The sequence below is a fragment of the Cyprinodon variegatus genome, unplaced genomic scaffold (assembly GCF_000732505.1).
Source record: "Cyprinodon variegatus isolate N-32 unplaced genomic scaffold, C_variegatus-1.0 Scaffold172, whole genome shotgun sequence".
Lineage (NCBI taxonomy): Eukaryota > Metazoa > Chordata > Actinopteri > Cyprinodontiformes > Cyprinodontidae > Cyprinodon > Cyprinodon variegatus.
Genome location: NW_015150625.1, coordinates 224,053 through 244,839, shown reverse-complemented (window position 1 = coordinate 244,839; position 20,787 = coordinate 224,053). Strand labels below are relative to the sequence as shown.

The 20,787-nt window shown below is 36.4% G+C and overlaps 1 protein-coding gene across 4 annotated transcripts in view; it reads left to right on the top strand.

Moving 5' to 3' along the window:
* Nucleotides 1-20,787, top strand: part of LOC107087059 (anoctamin-2-like) — a 109,046-nt gene that overhangs the window by 39,733 nt on the left and 48,526 nt on the right. For 2 of the 4 annotated variants that reach the window (XM_015378409.1, XM_015378408.1), the window contains exons 9-14: nucleotides 89-153; nucleotides 3,108-3,242; nucleotides 3,721-3,881; nucleotides 6,301-6,383; nucleotides 7,412-7,501; nucleotides 12,530-12,613. In XM_015378409.1, coding sequence (XP_015233895.1) covers nucleotides 89-153; nucleotides 3,108-3,242; nucleotides 3,721-3,881; nucleotides 6,301-6,383; nucleotides 7,412-7,501; nucleotides 12,530-12,613 — 618 coding nt within the window. The remainder of the gene's footprint in view (nucleotides 1-88; nucleotides 154-3,107; nucleotides 3,243-3,720; nucleotides 3,882-6,300; nucleotides 6,384-7,411; nucleotides 7,502-12,529; nucleotides 12,614-20,787) is intronic. The other 2 variants (XM_015378411.1, XM_015378410.1) reach the window with 1 other exon arrangement.

The following is a 20,787-nucleotide window of genomic DNA, read 5'->3' as shown; positions in this document are numbered from 1 at the left end:
TTTTTCAACTTTAATGACGACACACACCCACATTGGACTTGACTCTGAATGCTTTTCTCTCTCTCTCCCTTTGTGTGTGCATTGTCAGGTTCTTTTCGAAGAGTGGGCAAGATACTCAGCCTTCTACAAGTATCAGCCCATTGATCTGGTCAGGTAATGTCACCATATAGAACAGCAAAAATACTCCTATGTAGATGTTTCATCTTATTCTACCTGGAAGGAGGTGGACTATCTAACTATGACCCTTTATATAAATCTCTGGTTTTAGAAAACAAAAAGGAGAGTCAGTCAATGCATATTTAATTACACAAAGGACAATTATCTCTTAAGTTAATCTTTAATGTTTATTTTTCAGTGATGTTCAGGTTTCTAGCTTCAGGTGTTTGAGACATACCATCTAGACATAAGGAAAAAGGAGAGGAAGCAATGACACAGATGATGTTAAATACTCAGGTACAAAATTAAAACATAAAGGTAATGAAAAATAGAGTATATCCTTTCCTATGAGCTTGTGGACCTTTTTCTGTGCGCTCATATTGACTTTTGGCACGGAGGATTAAACCAATCTGATAAAGTAAACTGCCTATTTTTGTCCTGCTTCTGGCTAGTAACATAGCAAAGCATTTTCAGGATAATATTTTAAGTATTTTAGTTCTAACTTGATATCCAACAACCATCTCAATCATTGACTGATTATTTGTACTCAGTCAAAGAAAAAAATACTTAACAGTAGCTGCAATTGGAAATGTCTGTGTTCATTCAAGACTTAATTTCACTGATGCTAATGTAAGTGTAGCTCTTATAAAGTTCCAAATTTACAATTTCCAAAGATCCAAATTTGATTATTTTAGATTATATTGCTACGGTTGTCAGATCATTTCCATGACTGAGTTAAACGAAATTATTTGATGATGACTTCACTGAACCAAATTTGAACTCTATAATACCCCTTTCCCACTGGCCCAAAAACCCGTTTAAACCCGGTAACAATCGGCTTTTAGTGGCAGTGGGAACAGCTCACTGACGCGTGTATACCCGGGTCAAACGACTCGGCAAGGAGACCCGAGTTAAAATCTCCTAGGCTCTGATCGGCATGCTGTGGGAACACCAGAGTCGGGTTGCCCCGCTAATTTAACTGTTAGCTGGTCGACCCATGCTTGAAAAACCCGCATTAACCTGCTATTTTCAGTGAGAAAGAGGCTTAAGAGAACAACTGTTAGCCTGAAGATGCTTTGCTAACGGTACTAGCCACTACTTGACGGAAAACTTTTTTGTCTCAAGAGGCAGGATTTACTAAATAGCGGCGGATTGCAGGCAGTTTACTTTCTCAGGTTGGTTTTACCCTCAAAGTGACATGGGGCACTTCATAAACAGTCCTATCCCTATAAAAACAGAAACCACCATGTTACTGGAATTAAAATGAGACTTGACAGGGTTAATAAAGGATAAAGGAACAGAAACGAAACATAATTAAGGGAAAAGTCAAGGTATGACGGAGTATTAGAGCCAGGCTAGAGATTTTTTTTCTTCTATTTTGAGAAGAAAGTCGTAACATTACGAGAATAAAGTCGCAAAAATATGAGAATAAAGAAATAAAATTACGAGAATAAAGTCGTAAAATTACGAGAGTAAAGTCACAACGAAAAATTCATAAAATTATGAGAATAAAGTAATAAAATTACGAGAATAAAGTTGTAAAATTATTAGAACAAAGTCACAAGACACTAGTCATAAAATTATGATAACAAAGTTGTATTTTATGACAACTCTTACAAGAAGCACTTTCTTCCCTAAATTTCGAGCATTATGTGAAGTTATACTTTGGCTCTGGTTTGACAAATAAGGAAATCTTTTAGCACCAGCATGAAATTGGGCAGTATGTCAATGTGGACTCAGGTTGCTGATTGGTGGAACTGGTTGGCCATCATCTGCTGGTCGGAGCACGAAGCTTTCTTTCTGAAACAGGTTGTTGTATGATGACTTAATTCTCGTAATATTACAACTTATTTCTCGTAATGTTACGACTTTATTCTCATAATATTACAACTTTTTTTTCGTAATGTTACGACTTTATTCTCAAAATAAAAAAAAGTTAAAAAATTTCTAACCTGGCCCTTAATCTCCGTCGTAGTCAGAGAAAGTGGGACCTTTACAGCTAATTTTCTGTGACTATTCAGAATACATAATAAGCTTTTAACTTATTCTCACTTTCAAATAAAAAAGGCATCTTGATTAAAGGGCAACATCTTTAAGACACTTAAAGCCGGGCATACAGTGCGATTTTTTCGATCGTTGCACGCAGCTACAGTCACACTTTCGTCATACAGTGTGAGTTCACAGCTCACAATGTACTGTATGTTCACACACTGTGCGACCCGACGCTCTCATGCGATCTACCTGCTCACACTGTACGTCTAAAAACAATGTCGGACTCAGATGGCGCTACTTGGACTTGTCTATCCGGAAGCCAAACAAGTAGAAGAGGAATATGAAGCTCACTAGAGTGAAACACTCTGCCTTTGTAATTGTAGTAATTTTGTGCTGAAAGCCCTAAAAAGAAAAGGCAACAACAACGTATTTGGAAAAAGACATGGCTGAGTAAACGTGGCTACTACATTCTGTCAATTTTACAGAAAGATCTCAGTTTCACTCGCACCCTCGCCATGCTACTGTATTTTCATTTGAGAGGAAAAAGAAGAAGAAAAATCCTTGTTTGTGCATGCCGACCGAGCGATTTGCCCACGGCCACCTTACGATGGCTGAATGAATTTCAAACACATTATATTTTCTCCCCACCTCACAAATCCTGATCAGGAGGTGGTCGTGAGAGGCTGATCGCCCCTCGTTACCCCCTGTACACTGCACAACGCACGATCAGGCTGAAAGTCGACCCCATCTAAAAATTCTCGCATGGCTGGAAAGTCATCCCAAAAAGGGCAAATATGGTACAGTGTATGCCCGGCATAAGTTGTTCCTAGTTACATTTTAAATTTGTCAGACTGTCCATCCAGACTCACTGCAGTAATATCTAACACAATCACCAATGCCAGGCTTTGCAAACTCATCCCTCACTCTGATGTCGTGACTGCATTGTCTTGTTTTCTCAGGAAATACTTTGGGGAGAAGATCGGCCTGTATTTTGCATGGCTCGGTGTTTACACTCAGCTGCTCATACCGGCCTCCATAGTGGGAATCATTGTGTTTGGATACGGGGTGGCGACCGTGGACACCAATATACCCAGGTACCTGCTGCAGAACGCTGCAGCTGAAATCTCTAGTCGTGCTCTTGCACATTTATGGAAATAAGAGGGGCTTACTGTAAAATACTAGAAAGCTGAAAATGAGGATTTCTCTCCTACCTTGTTTCACTCTGCTCATATTCACAATCCACACTCACACATCCACTAGACAGGGATTGCCCAGATACCTGCTGTATCTGGCTTTAGTCACGGCTGTGTGGGAGGTACACAGAAAGCACGGCTGGCGGTGTGTGCGTGAGTGTCATGGATTCAGCCCACACTGACTATGAATAGGGTCAAGGTACAAAAGCTTCTGTGGTCGTTAGGAGTTAAAAGTTCCATTCATTTCTTGTAAACGCATGTTAGAGACATGAACATCTCCGAGTCTTCTTTGCAGGGATTGAAATCACACTTTCACATATTAACGTTCACATCTAGCTCCCCTTGCTGAAGTTAACTTCCCTCCCTCTCCCGTTGACAGTTTGGAGATGTGTGATGAGCGTCTCAATTTCACCATGTGTCCTCTGTGCGACGGCGCCTGTGACTACTGGCACCTCAGCACCGCCTGCGGCACCGCCCGGGCTTCGCACCTCTTTGATAACCCCGCCACCGTCTTCTTCGCCATCTTTATGTCTCTGTGGGGTAAGGTTTCGGGTTTACCTGAGTGTGCCTGTGTTTGAGTGAGAGGGAGAGAAAAACAGGGGTGAATGTGAAGGTGCTCATTAATATCTTATAGGTTTGTCTCACCTCAAGAGGGCAGACACTTCGGACAACAAATCCGCACACGCCGGAAGGTTTCAGGATTGTAATGGAACTCAAAATTTACAATTTATTTGCAGTTCAAATTTGTAAAGAAATACACTTTCCAAAAATCTGAGGTTTACATACTACAGTATATGATTGTGTCATTTCCTCTATGAAATGAGTCTTGTACTTACATGGGCTGAAAAGACGCTCAGGGGGTAAGAAGCCATTTCTCCAAAAGCAAATCACCAGTTTGTAAATAAACTCTGTGAGTTAGATCATCATTTTTCACAGAGATTTGGATCTAATGGAACTAGAACGAAAGGTTATACACAAAATTGAGTGTACTAAAAAAAATACTGTTACATATAAATTTTTTATTTTTTTATTTTAGGCTTTAATGACCTTTATTTAGTTATTTTTAAAAGTATGTTGACAGGAAAGTGTGTTACAAGAGAGGGGAGAGATATTCGGCAAAGGTCAGTAAGACCGGGGCTCAAACCTGAGAGGTAAATAGGTCATGGGCTCTACATCCACACCATAGCAGGACCCCTAGATATAAATTCGCAATAAATACTGCAAAAAATAAATAGGTTTCTTAATTTAATAATACAAGACATGTATTTACAAAGAAATATTTAGCTTATTTATTTCATTTTATTTATTAACTGATATCACAATGTATATTTTTAATATATTAATTTCAGTATATATGTATTTATTAATATTTAGATGTATTTTTATTTTTATGTATTTCGCAATATATTATATCAAAATGAGTTTAAAAAAAAAATTATAATTTTAAAATATTATTTCTTTTCTCTGTGGGAAAAACTTTGGGAGAAACAGAATTTTAACAAGGTTTTAGTTAGCGCCTGCTAACTTACCTGCCAATTAGTATTAGCTAACATGCTACATAAGGGTAAGATATACATTTTTATATTTTGAAGCAGTAAGACTAAGATTGAGGCTATGGAGTGAGTTTTGTTCCATTATTGGTGAAAGCAGAGAACACATTTTGTAAATGGAAATAAAAGAAATGAAACTTTGAATAAATTCATATAAAAAATTGTTTTAGGAGGAACTTTTGTAGTTATGTTTTTTCAGTAATAATGTTTTTTTCACCTTTTTTTTCTTTTTACTTTATTTTTCTTAAAAGCTTTAGTTTTTTCATTTCTCTTTTTAGTCTGATTTGTAATTGCTTTATTTTCCAATTTTGTTTCTCAAATCATATTTTCTTCCCTTCAACACTTGCTCTTGACCAATCAAAATGTTGTTGCTAATGTCCATGCACACCAATATAAATGCGTCTTTATTCCTCTTTCCAGAGGACTACTCGCCCCCAGAAGTATAGAAAATGTGATCCGGAAAACCCTATTTATGCAATTTGTAAAACTAAATCTGACAAAAAGATATTCTAAATATTTGAAAATGTAAAACCTTAAAAAGAATGAAAAAGAAAACAAAATCTGGGTAAACAGAGAACTTACTCTCAAACCTTTTTTTTGTTAAGAAGTTATATTTTATTTCTGAACGCATTTTTTTCTTCAAATTTTCATTATGAATACATGTTCTTTGCTTGCAACAATGATGGAACAAAGTTCACTCCATATATTTATGTACTAAACACACTACTCTCAGCTTGTTGCTTGACTTGTGATGCTGCGGGCCTGTTCCAAGGTTCAAGCCATGTTATAGTGGCTTTAATTCATGGCATCAGCTGTTTTAAGAATTTTAAGTTACATAAAAAATGAAATTCTTCATATCTGATGTTGAGGCGGTACTGAGCTGTAATAGAAGATTGTGATGAAGCTACAGTCCGATAAAACATTTATTTATCGTCCAATGATGTGTTTATATTTGTTTTAGCTGGTGAACTGTCATGTAAAGGTTTTGGTTTTACTTTTAACCGCATAGACTCGTGTAAGGCTCCTAATATGGCAGATTAAACTAATTTAATTTCCAAGATTGTTTTCATTAAACAATCAAAAACTAGTTTGAAAATTATATAAAAGTAGAACTGTTATAAGATATTTTTTTAATAAAAAAATAATAAAATAAGAATTAAAATACTCTTTTTAAAGTTTTTCATGATACTTGGAGATATGCTTGTATCCTTTCCTTTCAAAAACAAACTTGCCAAATCTAAATCTGCCATCATTTTAGGCTTATCCATATGAATGATGAGACTTTTTCTTTTAAAATGACAATCTCTAACATTGTTTTTAATCAGCAGAATATTTTTTTTCTGTACAGTGAGCAGTTTGGTTCGATCTCATGAATGTAGCTAAGTTCCTCTGTTTGTCTGATTTTGTAGCGGTGTTATTCCTGGAGCACTGGAAGCGTCGACAGATCAGCCTGAGTTTCAGCTGGGATCTGACGGGGATTGAGGAGGACGAGGTAAAAATAATTAAAGTTACATAAAGCCAACTAACTCATCAGCTATAGATATTCATACATAGAGTCGTGAAATGACCGGTCAGCTCATTAAAGGTATGGAGTGAAATTTGTAACACAATTGTTGCAAACAACGCAAATTTATTGTAAATGGAAATTAAATCATGATATGCTTTGAAATTAATTGATACTACTCCGCGTATCATTTCTTTGATTGTTTTTCACTTTGAAAGTAATATATGAAATTACAAATTTTTTTTTTTTGTCTCGTAATCCTTTCTTTTTTAGATTTTTCAGTTGCCTTACTAAAGAGTTCCATAAATTTTTGCTTTATTTTAGGGTCTTATATGATCTCATGTATTCTTCAACTCATGCTTGTTATCCATTTCCTTTATATTCAAAGTAGTAAGGAAAATTTGAATTCTATCTATATTATTTTAAAATATGAAATAAAAAAAAGGACTTTTCTCGTATTTTCATTGTTGGTTTGAAATAGAAAACTGAATGATATGCAGATTATTGCTATTTTCTTTTTTTTTTATTAATTTTTTTGTTTTTAAGTGTATTTGTTATGTCTTTTTCTGTTTGAGTTTTGTGTATTGCATTGTTTTCACATAAACTCAATCTGAAAAAGAGAGATTAAATAAAAATAAATTTTAATTCTGTAAAATAAAAAGCAACAAAAAAATACAGTTTGAAAAAATAGAATAAAAATCTGAAAAAATGATTACTATTTTTTTTAATTATGATGTTTTTCAAAGTTTCATGTCTGGATTCTTCTCTAATCTCCACTTGCAAAAGCTGTTCTTTGCAACAACAATGGAGCAAAATTCACTCCACAATGTTCTAAAGTGTAAGATGCAATTAAACCAGAGTGGTTTGCTCTGATGACATTTATCTACAGTACAGGGGGTCACAATTCTAGCTACTGAATCTTCTGCACTGCTGTATCATGTGGATCTCATTTCATAACTGTACACATGCAGCAGCTAAATCCTGCACAGCAACACTGACTCCTCCTCTGTCATCAGGAGCACCCCAGGCCAAGGTATGAGACCATCCTCCTGCAGAAACAGCAGCGGAAGCAGAAAAAGAAGAAGAAGAAGAAGAAAAAGAATGAGGTATGGATGTCCTTATAAGGTTTTCTTTCTTTTCAGTGCATATGGGCTTTAAAACATGATGCGTTTGGAATGCATCCGAGCCACACAAACCAGTGCTTAATAGTCGGCAAATGAATTATTCTGCATTTTGTGCAATCAACCTTTTAACAACAAACAAAACAAATGATTGCTTATAGAAAAACAACAATAAAAACCATGTTTTACTTAAATCTCAATCAATACCTTTTAAAATCACTCTTGCCTGTAGTAAAAACAGGAAGTTCTTCAGCTCTGGACTTTAACTATAGGCCAGTTTTTTACAGAGGTATATATGTATTAACTGGTGGTGGGCCGTTATCTGCATTAACGTGCTGCACTGACGCCAGAACCTTATTGTTAAAAAAAAATACTGCAGTTAATTAGTGATGTTATCAGATGAGCCAAGGCTTTGAGGCGTGGGTCGAGTACTGGAAGGGGCGTTTCCGCAAGGTGCTTATTGAGGCTTGCTTTATTTGGAGGAGGAGCCACAATAGATGACGTCTGAAGCCTCGCTACCATTTTATACCAAGTGAGCGCTTCGGGAAGTGGTTCAGCTCGCCCGGAACTTCGGCAGGCATTTAAAGCATCAGCATTCAGTCAAGATGTGGGAGTTTGTAGGAAAGCTGCTGTCAATTGGAAAGAGTTTGGATAGATTCTAAGAATAGATTGGTTGGAAAAACAACCAATCTAGTTGGTTAAACTAGTTTGATTAGATTAAACAATGTAATGATCAAAATTGATGGTTCAAGAACCACATCAGACTTTTAAAAGTTGTGATAATGCTTTTTTTTTTAGCTAATGTGACTTATTTGTAGTGGTTTGTCCTAGTACAAATATAGATTGGGTAAAAACACTGCCAAAGTTTCATTGGTTGGTTTGACGAAAAGATTGGTTGAACACATAATTTCCAACCCGATTAAAACCCAAAACTCTGGAAAAACTATTATATTTGAATAAAAAAACTCAAACCTTTCATTTTGTTCATCGATGCCCATTTGCACAAATGCTTTTACTGTCTGTTTGAGCTTATTTCACTAAAATGGCAGAAAAACAGTGATTTTCCGTTCTAAGACATGTTACACATTAACAATACAAAAGATTTTATTATACAGACCAATCATTAACAATTTCAAAGGAACCTATATGGGAAGAAAACAAGAAAAACAATTGCAAAAAATCAGACTATATTATTAACTGTAGTTCTGCTTTCCACCAGTAGGTGGTGACATGTTCACATGAAGCTTTATGAACTGTGGGGATCGTTGAAGCAATTAGTCAAACTGGTGAAATGCCTCTATCTATTCTATCATCTATTCTCAAAGTCAGATTGGGAGTTGAGTTTATATACTAATAATGATTTTCTCTTTGATATTGCAGCCTGTTTGCCAGCAAGTTACTCACGATGTAATCAAGCTCCAGCAGCAATCCTATTTATTTATGCAACACTTAATCTAGGGTACGATTGTTCCCTTATAAGCAACTAGTTAAACGTTCCTCCAATGGTGCCAATGTTAACACTTACAGCTGCAACCTCCAGAACATAATGTTAGCTTAGCATGAACAGACTACAGACATTAACAACCCTGTTTAACACAAAACTAGGATAAAATGGTGATGTTTTCCCCATCTTGATATTACCCAGCAGCCCTTGCTGCTACTCCAGCCTCACAGGGCATTACAATGACTGCCTGAGTGACTGGTGGAAAAAGGAGAAATAGAGCTTGGACTGACTGACACAAAGCTACTGACTGTAAACGTTTCATCTTTGCCTATTACGTAGGCCTACAGTATTCTTGTTTATCTGAATAAACACTTATTAGACACAAATATATCTATTGAATATGATTTATTTTCATCACCAGTTATCAAAGCTTTGTCAAGAAGTTTGGAAACATGACATAAGCCCCTTGCCTATATCTTACTTGTATTTACAATCTTATTTTTCTCTCTTCTGTAAATATTTGCACTGCAAATAAACAATTTCCTGCAAGGGATTATTTAAGCAATTCTGACTCAGATTCATGATGCCTTTGGCAACATTCAAATGAGCCATTTAAATCTAGATTAATCTAAATTAATTCCAAGATTACAGTGAGATTAATCTAGATTAAACAAATGAATCCATGCCCACCAATAGTTTTAACACTAGGATTTCCATAATTCTGATACTACTAGAAATCCCACTGACAGCCAATTTTACAGGTGACATTTTTCCCAATGGAATGCAAGAGTAGTGATGATGTCATTGACTAGTGTGTCATATAAACCCATTGTGGATATATGGACCTCAAAGGCGGCATTATATGATATTGTTTTTTATAGAACAAATTTGTATTAAAAATACATCACTAAAATGAATAAGACTTGTTTACTACGCAGGTTCAAAGTTTTAAATTATAATTGTATTTACAGAAATTGATAGATTCCTCCCACACATTTCCTGCACATCACCTTTTCGTATGTATCAGAAACATCATAAAGGCATTTTTTTGAGCAGAGCTGACACACCTGGCACTGTTTTCTTTCCCGCGCCAAAGTTTGCTCTACTTCTGCAGAATGATTGGTACTTGTGGCTCTCTGGAGCGCATGTGTCATCAGTATTTTAGAAGCGTTTTTTCAGCCTGTTTCGCTGTTAGATTTCTCCGTATTAGCCTAAGAGTTCCAGAGATATCTTGATAGAATGTTGGTTGCTTGGCAACCATACCGAACATCAATCATCTGCGGGACGAATTTAGAATGCTACGAATAGAGCCGTCACAATGAAGGCTGTGGGAGATTGAGGTAAAATTAACCATATTTATTTTTTTGTTTTTTATTTGATTTTTAAAAAATAAAGTGAAAAGGAAGGAAATATAGAAAAAGAAAAAAGCACTTAATATGACCAACATAAGATTAATGTAAATAAAGCTCTTTCACTTCAAAATCTCAGAACCGTCAAACTGACAGCCTTTGGAGTCGACTTTATTATGACAATAAAGTCATAAAATTGAGAGAATAAAGCTGGAGAAATTATGAGAATAAAGTTGTAATATTACGAGAATAAAGTTGTAATATTACGAGAAAAAAGTCAAAACGAGAATAGTCATAAAATCAGTTAAATAAAGTCGTAACATTACAAGAATAAAGTCGTAAAATTACGAGAATAAAGTTGTAATATTAGGAGAATAAAGTCGTAAAATTATGAGAACAAAGTCATAAAATTACAAGAATAAAGTCGTAATATAACGGAATAAAGTCCTAAAATTACGAGTTATATTTTATGACAACTCTCACAAGAAGCACTTACTTCACTAAAACTTTTTTTCTCGTATTGTTACGACTTTATTCTCAAAAAAAAAAAAAAAAAAAAAAAAAGAAAAAATCTCCAACCTGGCCATAATACTTCGTTGTACTAAAGACTATTCAGGACAGACGCTCGGTGAAAACAATGCTATTATGATTCATCTGGATAAATAATGACTATCCACCATTGAACACGATAACTAACTAAGCTAAAAGTAGTTGCTACGAGGAAATGTTTCTTTGTCTTCACATGTAACTTGATTAGTTGATAAACTACCAAAGTTGTCTGTTATCAGATCCCAAAGCGCTAAGGTAGACTGGTTCATTCAGTGCAGTGCTATCAGTGGCCTTTAGGGGGCGCTTAACCTGGATGGTAGAGGTCCAGCGCCTCCTGGTGGCTAAAAAGTACATAATATATGGTTGTAGTTGTAACCTGGTAAATTCTGAAAAGGTGTAATGATTTTCAATACCTTTGAAAAGCACTGAAAGTGTTACATTTTCACTTTGCTCAACATGAGCTCCAACTGAGGATTCGGATCCTTCCTGAATATCCAGATGGTCTCCAGTTTGTTTTGCCAATATTAGCATGATACTCTAATGACAGGTTTAGTAGTATAATCACGGCATCAGTTATGCTGGGCCCTGTGGTTTGACTCACACTCACAGCAGCGACAGATGGCTGGCAGCAACCATCACAGTGAGTCTGAGAAAGAAATAAAACACAGCAGCATAAACCCAGAAGGGCCTAGACTTTATCTTGTTTTGGTTTAATACCTGCTTCTTTTACAATATGGTAAAGTATTTGTCATCTATTGGCTCTCAGCTAGACCTGTATTGGGTGAAGTTTGTTGCAAAAAACATAAAAAAAAAATAAAAAATACAATCCAGAAAAAAAACTTTGAAAAATGTTTCAACACAAAAAAGGTTTTTATAAGTAACTTTGTTTTCTTAATTTATTGATTTTTTTTTCATATTTTAAATTTTCAAATTTTGTCTTTGAAAAAATATTTTACAGATGATATATTTTATTTTTTCAGATTTTAAATATATTTATTTTTTTTATTTCTCATTTTTTATTACAGTTTTATTTATTTTATTCTTTTCAAATTGCGTTTTACAGATCTCTTCCACTTGGGGGCTGGCTTTCCTCTGGAACTAAGATTGAAGACGCATTTCCATTGGTCCTAATGGATGTTAGCAACTTTTAGCATTTTTATTTTAGCATGAATATAAAGAGCAAATATTGGCTTCAAGTGAACAGAATGTGATCCGCAAAAAGAAGTTTGTAAAACTCTATCTGAAAAAACAGAACATAAAAAAAAATAAATAAATAAACCCAAAGGAAAAAAGCTGAAAAATTAAATTAACATTTAATAAAAAGAAAAAATTCTAAAAAAAACTGATTTTATTTACAATTTACTTCCAATACCTGTTTTGATCATGAAATTTTTCCAAGTTTCATTTTTTTTTCAAGTTTTCGAATTACAAAATGTGTTTTTTATTTTTTTATAGATTTAAAAAACATGTTCTTGCATGGCGACTAACACACACTAACAAAATTCACTCCATACACAAAGCGCCATATTCATCCTCCAAACCATGCCCAGTGAGCAGGATGGTTAGTGGATGCTTTATATCTAAGCAGTCCTCCTATTGGTTGCTTTGAAGTGGTGTTTACAGTGTATTTGCATGTTGTGTTTGTTTGTGACACGTCCCTCTGTCTCGTAGCCAGAAAAGCAGGAGGACGGGACAGTGACAGGGAAGGACAGATGGAGACAAAAACTGCTGTCTGCCATGGCTGCAGGAGTACCGGTACCGGTAACCCCCTCCTCTCCTCAGCATGCTGTCCTTCTTTTCCCTCTTCTCCACTTCTCCCCTTTCTGCTCCCTCTTACTTTTCTTCTTCTTTTTTTCGCCTCTGTGGTCCTCTCTCCTTTTCCCCTTTCACTCCTTCTCCTTTCCAGCAGGCTGCTGTCTATCTGTTCTTCTCTTCCTGTCCCATCCTCTGGCTGCAGAAGTTTCATCTTCTCAGGTATCTGTTTCTTTGTGTTCTTCTTTTTGGCTGACTCTTCAGCTGCAAGGCCAGATGTTTTACTCAAATTAAGTTCTTATGTTTTGTCAGGCTCCGAACAAAAGGACCCAGTAGTCGAGGCGGAAAGAGAGATAGATTTAATAAAACAGCGTCGGCGTCTAAGGCAGAAACCTCTGCAGAAGGAGACAACAGGTTAGAGACCTGGTCTTATAGTTCAGTCCGAGCCCAGAAGATCAGGCTGGGTAGGCTACCAACAAAACGCTGCCAACGCTGATGTCTTGGAGATTGGAGGACAGGCAGGAGACCAGATCCAAGCAGACAAAGGAAGGCAGGATAATCAAGGGGGCAAAGCCAAAGCTGGTATCAAGGACATGTTCAGTAGTCCGGGCCAGGATATCAGAGATCCGAAGAAGTACCGATGGGAAATTCAGGACAGTGTCAGGAAAAAGTTCCAGGTTCGGTAAACAGGCAGAATCCAGTAGGAGTCTGAAGACAGGTCAGGCAAACAGATCAGAACGGGAACAGGAAGGCTCAGCGGCAGAACAGGTCAGAATCAGGCAATCAGAAAACACAGGAACGCTAGAGAACTCTCACCAAAGGTTTGAATAATCTGGTACTGATGACTGGTTGAAGGCTGGTTAAGTAGACACTGAAGCAGGTGGATCAGATAAATGGTAATGACAATTTGTTAAAAAGACCTAAATTGTGTTTTTATCTCCCCAAAAATAGTAAGAGTACTTAACTATAATGTGTTAAAGGTTAATAATGTGTTTTCCGAGAAAATAAATGCCTTAAAATCCTGTTTTATCACTCTCTGCCCGATCTGTACAGGAAATGGGATCCTACGCTACTTCCAGGAGTTAACTTTTTTGGCTTTGGATTTAAACATAAATCTAGTCTTTTTGAGCTTCATGTTTCCTTTTTGTGTTTTCATTATGGCATATAGTGCGGAAACTAAAGAAACAAACAACTAAAATAAAGATAAACATGGTTTAATCATATTTTGCCGGACTGCTCTGGCCATGTCCGATGATGACGTCACAAAAGCAATTTAATAAACAGAGAAAATTAGAAAAAGCATCAAAAATTTTTAAAGGTGTGTATTAGCATTCTACTAATACACACCTGTACATATAATTCATGTAATTATTAGCATTAATTTCCTGTGTTATAGAAACCCGGATGTTTATCTGGTTGCACATATGAGCCGATGGTACGGATCATGCTTCCGGGACGGATCGGCTAGTGACAGCTTGAGCAGCATGGTTTATCATTTCGCCGAGCAAAGTGGAAGCACAGTACACCTCTTTGCGAGCTTGCGTGTTCGCAGTGTTCAAAGTTTAACTTTGACAACAGCACTTTATTGCTTACAAAATACACCGTTGCTAGTGGTACAGGAGAAGAACAATGCCACAGTAGCATAAGAACAAAAAGCAGCAATTCATAATGGGCTTTAAAGATCTGACCCACATGCAGAGAATCACTCAGAGACCAAGAGTAAAAGTTTAACAGGTTTATTGTAGGTTAGCAAACACTGATGGAGACTGAAACTCAGTGGGGAAACAATGCTGGAACTCAACGGACTGCTGAACCGGAACCGGAAACTCTGAAGGGGAGATCACAGTGATCAATTCAGGGACAGTGGGAGAATAGACTGAGGCTTGAATAATGCTGGAGAGGCACTCACTTTTGGGGGGCTCTTGGTTTATCCTTAGATCCAGTTTGTGGAGATTTAATCCAGAGAAGAGGGAACCCATTAGAGAGCGGACAGGCAGACATACGTTGGATCCAGAGGAGTAAAGGAGCGGGCTGTCACTTGGTTTTCCAGGAGTGGACTTGAACGGATCATGTGGAGGTTTTCCCCTTGCTCAGTGAGACTCAGTAAATCCTTCCAGGGGTAGAAGGTCCAGGCTTATCCAGTAACACAGGAAGTCTTCCTGCCGAAGGTCAAAGACAAAAAAAACAAGTTCAGACTCAGGGAAACAATGCTAAGGTTAGACTCTGCTAATCTCAGTTTGGCTAGAGTACCCAATACTGGCAAACACTCTGGCATCGAGGTGGTGACAGCCCACTGCTCAAATACTCCTCTGGTAATGACCCAACGAGCCGCAGGTGTGTAGGGAGGCCCAACGAGGACAGGGCACCGGCTGTTGGTGGAGAGAGGAAAACACAAAAAACCACCCACACAAACTGGAATCCTAACACAGTAAGGAAGAAGAGACTGTTGGTGCAAGAAAAACCCTGGCTCCACAGTGAAGCTTAAGGAGTTCTGGCTTGTAAAAAAGCTTCATTTTTTCCACAGCTATCACAGTCGCAAATCTGGGTCATATACTTTGTGGAATTACGACACACGAAGGTTCATGATCATTTTAGTTTCCACACCTGCCAGCGCTGCTTCCACGTGAACAGAATTTGCATACCGTGGAAAGTTCGTAACTACTCGGACAGGAACATGCAGAAAAAACATGGTGGATGAGTGACAGCTCCTACTGTTGAGAGTTTGCTAATATAAACATTCGAGAGACCATGATGATTATGATTTAGCCCATAAATATCACTGTGAATAACAGATTGTGAAAATCTCTTGGACAGAAATTACAGTCACTCTTGAATTTCACCAATAGGCTTTAAAAAAGTTGTAAACGACGGTGTTTTCTAATTCCTCCTGTAGCATGGTGTTGTAAGCACGCTGCCCTGGTGCTGGCAAGAATGTTAGGCACTAGTGGGAAAAGTCTATAATTGTAGATGCTGTGTCTGCATCTCATAAAATGTAATTGAGAAACACATAAACGTTAACATTATATTTCAGCTTTCTACACAACAGCTCGAAACATGTCTGCATGGGTACCATATGGCATTGTCAGAATTAGATTCCTATTAGCTTGCTTCACAAAACAATAAATGAAATGATCAAAAATCACAAAAAAAAGAGGAAAAACATTTTCCTGAAAACCCTTTTCCTAACAATGGGCTTTGGCACAATTAAGAGGTAATTTTAATGTTTTTTACGAGGGTAGCTTCTTGTGCTATAGTGAGGGCGGAAACCAGGGTAACATGATTGTTCACATAGATCATTACAGTAATACAGCAAATAGCAGTTAAAAGTTTTCCAACATGCTTTTAAGTATTTTATTTTTTATTTTTTTTATTAAACCTATTACTTTAGGAGTAGGGCAGTATTTCTAATTATAGCATTCCAATCAACATTATTTTGTGGAAAGAAATTAGAAAAGCAAGGCTGTTTAAAAAAAAATAAAACAGCAATATAAAAGACAAAGAGAGACACAAAGCGAAAGAAAGTGAGAGGCTGGGAGAAGTAGGAAGGTAGGAAGAAAAACAGAGGGAGAGCGCCTGAGTGGGAGTGATGCATGCTGGGCAGGAAGCCAGGGGTAAGATTAGTGACCGTCACTATGGCGACACACAACTATACCTCTCATGCACACTTAGCAGCCTTTGGCTTTATTACCTGAGACACAAAAAAAGGTGCTGTGGGTTCCAACTAAATTAGCTTTCAAAATTCAAAGAAAACTGCAGCCGTTACTGGAAGACTTTGGATAATCAGTGAAGAATATTCTCATTACTCTGTACAAATATAACAAATTGTTATATTCAGTGTCCTATACTGGGAACTATGTATCATTTGTACTGAGTGATGCAGCAAGAGCATGAAATGGAGCAGTTTTCTTTTGTTTCCCTCTCTGCTCAGTAAAATATTCACTTCACATATGATTTTAGCTCTAATTCTATACTTTTAATTTAAACCCATCTGGGTTATAAACAGTACTTGAGCTGATGGATAGTATCCATCTTCTTAAATGGTCATCACACATACCATCCTCTGTGATATTTTGTTAATGAATGTGTAAAATTTCTACTATATATTAACAATATTGGCAAAAATATTTTATTTAATATTTCCAGTTCAACATTTGGTGGGCTGTGAACTTAGAAGTAGCCTGATCTAAATAAATAAAATCAAATAAGTGACCTACCATGACTATGAAGCTGATCCCAGTGGAAAAATTAGTCCCTAACTCTGTAGGGGCAGTGACAGCCATGCCGCTCCAGGACTGACTGCAGTTCTACTGTAAGGAGCCTTGGTCAAAGTCAATGACCAGCGTACCTTAACATACCATGCATAGTGCTTTAGGTTAGTAGACTATATTAAATAGGCTATGTATGCTTCCAAACAAAAAAAAAAATCCACCATTACCCTTCTTTCCTTTTTTTTAAAAACTACACTACTGGTTATAAAACAATACAGCAGGTTTTTGGAACAAGCTTTAACAATCATCCTAAAATATCAAAGGGTAAGGTGCAGCTGCAGGCGTACCAAGGCGCTGTTTTCACCTAAACTAACAAGCTGAGTGAAGAAAGACATAATCAGAGACGAAGCCAAGAAGAGCTGTGCAGATTCCAAGCTCATGTAGATGATTTAGTTAATAGGAGAACTGTTAGCTAGGCTCTTATACAGCTAATTCTGTTGCAAGCTTCCATCTGCATGGACGTTAGCAACATTTTTATCAGTTAATTTATTTATTATTACTTGTCAGTGTATTTAATCAGTTTTTTAGTTTCCTTTTTCTTTGCACTGGTGGTGGATGAAGGGATTGCATGTTTGCACTGTTTTTTAATGAAACTCTTTAATCTGGACTCATTTTGGAGGTTAATGCATCTTCTACCTGTTACAGGCGGGGCTGTTCAGAAAACACCTGGCGCTAAGGAGCTGGAGGCATAGGTCTAATAGCTTATGAATCAGAAGTGGAAGGAAATCATCAAACCGACAAAATCGTCTCGTTACCTAAAAGTTAAACACAGGATTATTTGGAGAATTACAGAATGACTTATACTGTAGTTAGAACTCCTCTCCGTTTGTTGTGCTATTGAAGGATGTATTTAGTTTTAACACACACCAATCATCTCGTTATGACGAGAAAACGGCTTTCGTTATCTTTAGCTAATGACAACTTGTTTTCTCAAGAAAACTAGCGTGAAAAAGTATCGAAGGAACACGACCGCTCTCGGCTTTTTAACAAAAAAATGAAAAACATAAACAGCTCGTTATTTATTTATCTTTAATTGGGTTAGAAAATTAAAAAATCCCCCCCTAAATTGTCTGCATTTTTCGTATTTTATTGTGTAAATGAAAAGACATGCTTGATATTTTTCTATACCTTCTCACAGGACCTGAAATTTTGGTCTGAGCGCCCAGAGCCTTAAGTTTCCTATCAGCACCAATATTGGGAACAGTTCATTGTTTAAATTGTTATTAAGATGATTTAACTTGGTTAGAAATCCATATCAAACCAGAACAAAATCAGGGCCTTTTATGATTTCCAGCTGTCGTCACCACGGCAACGATTCAGCATTTCCTGTCTTCTTTTTGGTATGTAGACTTCAGAGTAAAAGCTTAATGGAGGGCTGTCAACATTATTGCAACTTGAGTCTTTGTAAGACCCTGAGAGAACAGTGTTGTGTGTCTCCATGACGACACTTACTTCACAGTGGGGTTTTTACTCTCTGAAAAGGTTCTGTAATTAATTCAGCATAGTGTTTGAATGCAGCCATTAACAGAGTCTGAGGAATTTCTCTTGTCTTAACAGCTGAAATAAAAAAAAAGTGATGGTCTGCACAAAACTGATCAGTTTTGCCTCCTGTAGCAGCTAAAATGGACACTCCTAGCTATTTTTGCTATTACAGTATAACCCTTAAAACATTTTTTTTGTCTCATTTAACCATTTTTTCCCAAACCTTTTTGCACCTTTTTTCTTTACTTAAAAACAAAAACCTCTACTAAAGTGAGTATTTTTGACAAATTTTAACCTGCAACAACAACAGCTCTTTGCAACAAATTAATAACAACCATTATTTGATTATATTATTTGATATAATGATTATTTAGACTTTAGACAGATTTTATTTGTCATTTTGTAAAACAAAAAGAAATTTCGTTTGGAAACAGCTCACTGGACAATTTCACCTTTTTAAAAGTGCAGCCTTTTTTTTAATTAAATTTTTAATCAAATATAAATAATACATTTAGGTTTTAAAAATGGAAAAACAGAAAACACAACAATGTATTTTCTTTTTGCAAACTCAAATTGAAACAGAAAACAAACAAAGAAGAAGCGTGATTCTCTTCCCACCCTTTTTTTTGCAAACTTTGTTTCTAAAGGTATAGTGAAGGATTTTTGCACATTTTTGAAAAATTGCAAAAATTATTTAAAAAATACACATGCACAGCCCATATAAAAAAAAATGCACATGCACAACCCTGTACCCACTACTGAAAGGGAACTCCTATTAAACGTGTGTGAGAGCGTGCACGAGCCTATTTCTCCTCGTGCACGCTCTGTTTAAAAGTTGCTGTTTGCATCGCTAATACAAGCTTACTTTCCAAAAGAAGATTTGCAATTTTTTCACTATGTCAGACACCATTGGTATGTGGAAATGGCGGCATGTTTATGGAAGGACAGCCTTACATAAACATACCCCCAGAATGATTGACAGTTAGGAGGACCACTTTTTTAGATGATCCTACTGGAAAAAGAACATCCTCCACTATACTTTTAAGTAAAAATAGCAATTTTACACATACTAATATAACCCTAAAGGGACACGTACAGTGTGTTTCATCAATATAAGATTCTATAAAAACTGATGTTAACTAAAGAAGACTGAATGTAGAAAATAAATCGAAGAAATTTTTTCAGGGTGTTCAATGCTTTTGCACACATCGCTGCAGGTTGTTACTTTATCAAATGTTTTTCAGTTACACATTCGGTTCACTTTTAAGAGCAGTTTTATTTATTTTTTTTATCTCTGATGTCTGAATGGAAGATAAAGACATTTATGCACAGTTTATCCATTTTTTACTTAATTTCCTGCAGCAGATCAGTTATCGTTTTCTTTGATGCCATTGAAACTATAAATATTTCTGTAGTGTAGAGCATGAAATAAAGCCCTTAATTAGCTGCTCCAATGATAAACTAAATGTTCATTTTGATGTCATGTGTGGTTTGAAAGGAAGAGTAAGAGAAGGTTGGACAAAAGAGAGGGGAAATTATCACCGGGTCTCTGTCACAGGAGCTTTGTCAGGCTTTCCCTCAGTGGACTCGACAAGCCAAATATAACACCTGACCTAATTTAATACCTCCCCCGCTGATGGCTGTCCCCACCACACACTCATTCACATTCACACTAGAACTCCATGCAAACCCACCTTGCTTTACTACTGTATGATGTGACTTAAAGTGAAACAAAAATCTAAAAGTTCAAATCTAAGCTGAATTTTCTACCTTTCTGTGCAATTTTAGTTTATTTATCTATTTCAAACGAACCTCTAAAACTATAGCAGTTTAAAAATATACATTTCTTTATCCCTTTTGTCAGTTCTCATATAAATAGATAATAATGTTTGAATTTTTTCTGAGTATCCAATTTTATCTGATTGCTTGTTGTAATGTGCCTTTATGATCACTAGATGGTGCTGTTGCATTGCGAGTTATCAGCACCTCCCTTGCTGTTCCTGCCTTTTTTAATCACAAATTTTCTGAAATCTCTGCTGATTTGAATCAGAGCACATGAGTTGACTTTAGTTTCATAAAAAAATATATTTTTTAGAGAATATTTTTCATAAATTAGACCAATTTCCACCCAAATATGAGTAAATAAGGCAAATCTTATTTAGTGTTGAAGAATGTGCAGTTTTGGAGACTGCCTTTCACTTACATGTCACTGACACAGTTATACTATTATGCATGGCTCTAGTTAGGAGATTATCTATGGAATGTAGTTCCGTCATCAAAAAAGGAACAAATAAATTAGGGATCCAAGTGTTGGCTTGAGCCACAGTGACTTACAAAAGTATTCCCACCCCTTGTTGACTTTCTGTCAGATTAAAACCACACATCTTAAGAGCAGATCTTATAAGGCTTTGCATGTAATAAAATGTG